The sequence below is a fragment of the Ornithodoros turicata genome, chromosome 7, assembly GCF_037126465.1.
Source record: "Ornithodoros turicata isolate Travis chromosome 7, ASM3712646v1, whole genome shotgun sequence".
Taxonomy (NCBI): domain Eukaryota; kingdom Metazoa; phylum Arthropoda; class Arachnida; order Ixodida; family Argasidae; genus Ornithodoros; species Ornithodoros turicata.
In genome coordinates this window covers 13,476,898-13,484,557 of record NC_088207.1, presented here as the reverse complement: position 1 = coordinate 13,484,557, position 7,660 = coordinate 13,476,898, and the positions used below count along the sequence as shown (strand labels likewise).

Sequence of the window (7,660 nt, the reverse complement as noted above, 5' to 3'; positions counted from 1 at the left end):
TTTCTATCTTTTTATTTTATTTTCTGCCTATTTTTTTTATTTTTTATGACCACGATTATCCGGAAACGCACAACTGGTCTGGACGCGAGATAGACGTTCCCCAATTAGTGTGATGGCTCCCTGGAGGGTGCTGATTAATGTGGGGGGTCCCAATTAGCTCTAATTGCTAATTAATGGCGTCCAGGCCAGATGTGCGTTTCCCGATAAACGTGGTCAGTACTTACTACTGATTCACTTGCGAACTTGCATTGCAATGCAGGAGAAACAGTTTTGTCTTGCCTTCATATTTTGGCGACTTCATGGGCGCAAACTTAATCCCTTACCATCCTAAGTGCGTACAGCAGCGTTCATAACTGCACTCTTATTTTAGTTCTGTTGATTATAATCTACTGAGAAATATCATATTCACTGCATTCTACCAAAGTGAGAATGGACAGATATCATACTCAGATTACGTTTATCGTAGTGACCCTGTTCCCTCAAGCTCAATTGAATTAGTTTTGATGTATTGAAGTACCTCACCCACTACAGTGCCCTTCAAGTTCATCAGATATTGGTGCTCCTGGAACAGTAGTGTTACCTGCTCTAAAACTGATTTGTTGTATTAGGAAGGGAACAGCATGTTGAGGCACGAAATTGTTTAGCTTAATTTCTGTTGCTGTTGTATCCAATTTGCCATCTGGGCAATGCATTTTGATTGAAGCATAAAACAAAAAGAATAATGTTCTTCTGCATTGCACATGTCTTCAACAAGATCACCTGCAACAGCCACGCTCGCATTGCTCTAACATAGTTCTTTTTGTGAAATCCAGTAGCTTAAGAATTGTCTTGTCAGAAATACACCCGCAGGCCTGATAGATACCGAAGTAGTGGTGCTGTACATGATGTTTGTGTGCCAATAAAGATTGAATTCGCTTTCCACACAGGTGTGTGAAGTGTGGTGATTGGAAACATAGCATATCTAGTTGAAGTAGCGCATACCGGTTGAAGTGAATAAAACGCGCAACGCATAACAGTGGAGGCGTATAGGAGCCGCGGCGCATAGAGCACGCGGCGTGTAACGTGAAGGCGCATAGAAGCCGGGGCGGTTAACCCCTGTGGCGGATATATCCGGCCTCAGAGTAAGCGCTATAAATTTGCAAACAATAGCGCTTATTTATCCAGCATCGGGTTTAGAGTGTACACTCTAAGACCGGTTGCGGATAAAGGACAGATAAGAGGCGCATATTTTGCTGCTGTTGTTAATTGTCTGCCAGCCTTATCCGTCACACCACCGAAACGTTAACAACAAAAAGAACGCAATAACAAGAAAAAGAAAACAAGCTTCCCGCACGTGCTCACTGAAAGAAAAGTGGACGTATTTCTTTAGAGTGCAGTTAACAGACGTCGGCTTTCCCTCCAACTAAGGCATGTGGCCTTAAGGCACGTTTGCATGGAAGGTTCAATGTCCCAGTCTACATTGTTGAATGCACTGGGTTTTACAGCAGCAGGATACCTAACGTCACGCACAGGAGTAATAGGCGGAGTGGCAGCACACGTTCTTTCTCTGTTTGCTGTCTGTCAGTAAAGCATTCTCTATCGAAACTATGGCACCGGTTTCGCCCCCAATAGCGTTCGAAGACAGAATTCCCATTTTCCCATAATGATGCCTGTAATAATGTGAAACGGAAGCCATCGTGAAAAAACTTAATGGAACCTTTAGTCAAAAGCTTCGCTGTAGGTCAAACTGTGCAACTGACAGATAATGTACGACGAGAAAGTTAAAAGAGAGAAAGTGCTCCGGAATCTTTCATTCAATTTTAATTAGGAAAACGACAATGACAAAAAACGACACAAGCCGTACAGATTGTAATACCATGCATTGCAGCTCGCAATCGTACAAAGAAAATGAAGCTACCGAAGAAGAATTACGATGCATTATTCACGTGACGACGGTGGAGATGGCTTCTAAAGCTGCCTTTCGTACAAAAAGCTGTTGAACAGAGCCCGCACTTGTAAGGACGCTCGCCTGTATGTTGCATCATGTGCTCCACCAGACGACCATAGCTCGAGAAGGAGCGAGAACAAATCACACAACGAGTGTCTCCACGGTGAACAGCCATGTGCCGGTACAGTGACGTCGTGCCTTTGAATGCCTTGTCACAGATACTGCACGCATGTTTTTTTATGTTGCTGTGTGTATTCATGTGGTTTAACATTGTTCGTTTTCGCGTGAACGACCTTGAGCAGAGCTGACACTTGTGAGGCTTCTCTCCTGTGTGAAGACGTAAGTGCCTAACTAAGTTCCTCTTCTGTGAAAAGCCTTTCTTGCAGATGTCACATGTAAACAGCTTGGCTCCTGTGTGCGTCATTTCATGTTTACGCAGGTTGGACATCCACCTCGAAGCATAAGGGCAGACGGAACACTCGAAGACCCCATTTCGTCTTGATATTGGCTGCACAGTTCCTGGACCAGAATTACAAAGTAACTACACGTTACTATGTGATCAGTCACATACAGTTCACGTTAGACACATCAGTGAGACCTTTCTAGAAATACACAGTAAAATACACAAAGACGGGGTAAAGGAGCGCAGGCTTGTGTGGGGTTTCAGTGGAATTCCGCAACTTAAAGTGCTAAAGTTATATTGCTAAGTAGTAAGGTTATAAGTATAAAATTATATAGAAATAATGTACAGTGAATAAACGAGCAGTGTATCCCCATTGGCTGTAGAAACTTGTTGCTTTCTTGTGCCTTCAATAAAATATTTTCAATCAATCTAAATCCCCGTTAATTCGTTCGATTAACTCTGAGTTCTTCTTGAGCCGCAATTGATGACCTACTTACAGGAATCGCTTAAGATGGAATTAAGAACAGAACTGTTAATGATTCGTCTGAAACCTATCTAAGTGTACAAAATTGAGCGTTTTAACCTTCTGCAATCATTTGCTTGCTTAGACTTCAGACACAGATTATACAAACTATACGAGGAGGCAAAAACACGCAGAAACTTAGCTAAAATAAGTTACTCCATAAAGGTGAAATGTGACCTCTGCTGAGCAGATGTGACAGCTGAAAGCAGTAATTATTCCACTCAAATGTCTTTGCTATCAAGATATCACAGTCACTGAATATCTATAGGGGTAGTCATGTTTTCAGTCAGGGGTAGAATACAGCGGAAAAAGCCACTTGATTCTTCTAGTTGGAATTGTAGTTCCGTCATTCGCAGGATTCTCGAAAACTTGAGAAGTCCAGGGAGTACATGCAAAATGAAATGAAATGCAATGAAGTACAACACGTTCATTAGCAGTCTTTGGACGAATATATCCGTAAATTCGATGGTACAAGTACCCTTGCATAAGGAGAAGAAAATGAAAGCATTAGGTGATCGAATAAGGAACAAACAAGCACAAATGCCTTGAACATAAACACTGAGAAGATAGCAGCCGACATCCTCCCGATTTCTCCCGGACGTGATACGATATTCAACCCAGATACCCGGCACTATGAAGGCACACACTCTTAGAAATGAACTTCACCGCATAGCTCACTCCTAGCCAACCATAACCTCGAATGATATCGTTATCTGCCCTGATTTGTGGAAAATGAGAGGTCCACGCCTTTTTGTGACAATTATGAACAGCATAAGTGTCACAAAAAGGCGTACGCCTCCCGTTTCCAACAAATCAGGGCAGAAAACGATATCATTCGAGGTTATAGTTGGCTAGGAGCGTGCTATGCGGTGAAGTTCATTTTTAAGAGTGTAGCCGGCCATCATCCCGAATGACAACGTTCTCGCCCCTGATTTGTTGAAAACGGGAGGTGGAGCCTATTCTGTGCCGTGCATAATGACACGAAATAGGCTCCGCCTCCCGTTTTCAACAAATCAGGGGCGAGAACGTTCTCATTCGGGATTCGGGATGATGGTTGGCTATGAGCGTGCTATATGGTGAATATCATTTTTAAGAATGCACCGTTAATCAATACGGAGCATAATGAGAAACGACAACAAATGAAGCCTGCTGCGCTCATGCTTGTCAAGATGGGCATATTCGCAACTCGAAGTAGAACTTCATTCATAACAGGACATTCACCGAGCAGTTGTTTGACACTTTGTTGGCGGGCATCCTCTGAAACACAAAACACAACAATGAGCACGACGCACTAGATGGGGTTACATTGTCTAGCGGTGATACACAACCTGGAATTCTGTGTGTCAACGAATGTATGTGGAACATGCAGAAACGACGCCCGTAACATAAACTAGAACACATATTTCGTAACACTCTGCAGACAGCATGCCACCGAAGCATACATTTTTTACACTTTCATGCAGATATACGATTGCCCTTCTTTAATTGAGAGGTGCTGTGGTGAGAGGCATCCGACGTAACTGGGATAGTGTGCGTTGTGAGTAGTTGTAGCGCCCTTGGTGGCAAGGCTAGAAAGGAAGGACGAAGAATAAATGAGCGCGCCCAGTTGATTCCTGGCAGCCGCTCAGCACGGACTCTTGTTGTGTCCCGCTAGTTCTACAAATTTGGTGACCCGAACTCAGAGCACCTCATGAGCGAACCTCAGATCCCCCAGAAAGCTCACGGAGACGGAGTTAGCACTCACGATGGAGGTTCCGGCGCGGCATCGTCCACTCCAGCTCCGACAATTTCCACGACTACGACTCCCGTCGTTTTGGATCAAGAATCCAAAGACCTGGTTTCGACAAGTCAAAGCACTCTTCCAGGCCCGCCGCATCCAGAACCAGATGACGAAGTACTGTGAAGTGCTGCCGCTTATCCCCCCGGAGCTCATCGACGACATTGATGACGTTCTTTCGTCGATACGGCCTGACAACGCGTATGATACGTTGAAATCTGCCATTGTCTCGCGCACGACGGTTTCGGAGCGAGCAAGGATACAGCAGATCCTTACGACTGAGGAGCTTGGTGACCGCCGTCCGTCGCAGCTTCTGCATCGGATGAGACAGCTCCTGGGAGATCGATCAGACGACCACTCCGCGATCCTCCGCCAGCTCTTCCTCAACCGACTTCCGCAAGATGTCGGTTGAGGATGAGTCGGTCCGCACGACTCATCTTGGCTGGGAACGACGATGTTGCCTTAGACCGTTTGGCCGACCTCGCTGACCTCTGCTGCTCTTCAGGATCCGCTGTCGGCGCTGTGCTACAGCAGTGTACATCCGACATATGGCACCCAGTGGCGTACTTCTCCCAACGGCTTAACAATGCCCAGACCAGATACAGCGTTTTCGGCCGGGAGCTTCTCGCAATATATGCAGCAGTCCACCACTTCCTCGAAGGCCGGACCTTTCACATCTTAACGGACCACAAGCCCCTTGCATTTGTGTTCCGGAACAACCGAAATGACTATCTGCCACGAGAAACTCGGCACCTCGCCTACATTTCGGAGTTCACAACCGATATCCGACATGTCCATGGTGTCGATAACAGCGCCGCGGATGCTTTATCTAGAATCGATAACATCTCCGCACCTTGCCCGATAAGCCTTGAGGACATCGCCGCAGCCCAACTGGATGATTTCGAGGTCCGCGAGCTCAAAGCTGCCGCTCAGACATCGCTTACTCTTCGTCTTGTCCCCATACCGTCGACGACAATGTCTGTGCTTTGTGACACAACCACAGGCACAAACCGTCCATTTATTCCTGTCGCACTCCGCAGGAAGATCTTCGACGCTGCCCATAATCTGGCCCACCCTGTGTCCGCGCTTCTCAGAAGCTTCTCACGGCACGATACGTTTGGCCAGGCATCCATAAAGACGTTCAGCGATGGGTGAGAACTTGCGTCTCCTGCCAGCGCTCGAAAGTTGGGCGACACACGAAAACCCAGCTGCACACCTTCCTTCCGCCCCGAGCCCGATTCGACCACGTCCGTGTCGATATAGTCGGCCCACTACCCACATCCCACGGTTACAAGTACACCCTGACTTGTGTGGATCGGTATACAAGGTGGCCCGAGGCTGTTTCCCTAGCAGATATCCCAGCCCAAACCGTCGCCGAAGCCTTCGTGACCACATGGGTAGCACGGTTCGGCTGTCCATCCACTGTCACAACGGACCACACAGTCCACAGTTCCGTTGTGCCCTCTTCTCAGCCCTCACCAGCCTCCTCGGAGCGCACCATATCCAGACTACCGCCTACCAGCCAGCGGCGAATGGTTTGGTTGAGCGCCTGCACCGCCAGTTGAAAGTAGCCCTCACTGCGCAACCCTCCCGATTACGCTGGGCCCAGCATCTTCCTTTTGCGTTGCTCGGCATGCGCGTCGCTGTCAAGCAGGACCTCCGGTGCGCACCAGCCGAGCTCGTCTATGGTTCCCCTCTACGCCTTCCTGGAGACTTCCTCACCCCAAGCGCCGATCAACCGCACCCGTCCCCCAGTGACTACGTTCGGGACCTAAAGGAGTTATTCCGACACGTCACTCCCGTCCCACCTCGCATGCCCACACGTCGCACAGTCTTCGTTAGCCAGGACCTAAGCACGGCGACGCATGTTTTCGTCAGAAACGACCGTGCGAAGCCCTCGCTGACGCCGTCTTACTCCGGTCCCTATCCCGTCCTATCCCGGACCAGGGATCGGAACCGGAACTGAACCCGAACCGAAAACCGGAAAAAACCGTTATTTTCTGACGAACCCGAACCGAACAATTTTTTTGCTTGTCCTGAGCTGAACCGGAACTGAACCGAAAAAAATTGATACGGTTACCGGTTCGGGAATCGGTTCAGAGGTGAATTAATTGTACCACTGACCGACCTTTTTTTTGCTCACCTGAAACGGTTATCTCACACCTTTCTCTTACAACCGTGTACGGTGAGCGTAAGCTTGCTTGCATGTAGCAAAATTACTGCCCGTGGACCGGTTAAACCGGGGCCGAAAAAAGTAACTGTTCCAATCCCTGCAAATGCCCCGACCGCTGACAGATTTTTTTTTGTCTGTGTATGTGCGGAGGTGGGGAGGGAGGGGTTCTCCCTGTGCCGAACTCGAACCGAACCGATATACCTGAACCCGTTCAAGCTGATAATTTCGGTTCAGCGGAGCTAAACCCGAACCGAACCAATATGCCTGAACCCGAACCGGACCGAAAAAAATACCGGTTCCGATCCCTGTACCCGGACACCCAAGACTGTGCGTATCGAGATCAACGGCAAGTCGGACACCGTCGCCCTCGATCGAGTCAAGCCCGCCTACATAGCATCCTGCCTCCCGTCGTCCACTTCTCTTACACTCGACAGCTCCTCTCCACATCAGGGCACACCAACCAAACGTGTCACTTGGGCTTTAGATACGTCGACCGTTCCTTTTAAGTACGGTCTGGGGGGGGAGCCCTGTAGCGCCCTTGGTGGCAAGGCTAGAAAGGAAGGACGAAGAATAAATGAGCGCCCCCCAGTTGATTCCTGGCAGCCGCTCAGCACGGACTCTTGTTCTGTCCCGCTAGTTCTACATAGTCACGATGCCTTCCTCTGCAGCTAGTCAGTGCCTTCTCTAGTCCTTGCAGCATCCGATATCATCTGGTGGCGCTCGAGAGTCTGACAACCCTCTCCCCCGCTCCGGTAGTTACTTGTCACCCGGCACCACTCGAAGTAGAACTTCATTCATAACAGGACATTCACCGAGCAGTTGTTTGACACTTTGTTGGCGGGCATCCTCTGAAACAC

General features: G+C 48.3%; 1 protein-coding gene across 1 annotated transcript; it reads left to right on the top strand.

Moving 5' to 3' along the window:
* Window positions 1-6,023: 6,023 nt before the first annotated feature.
* Window positions 6,024-6,596, top strand: LOC135400473 (uncharacterized). The gene has a single exon (XM_064632304.1). The coding sequence runs from the start codon at window positions 6,024-6,026 to the stop codon at window positions 6,594-6,596; it is 573 nt and encodes a 190-aa protein (XP_064488374.1).
* The last annotated feature ends 1,064 nt before the right edge of the window (window positions 6,597-7,660 follow it).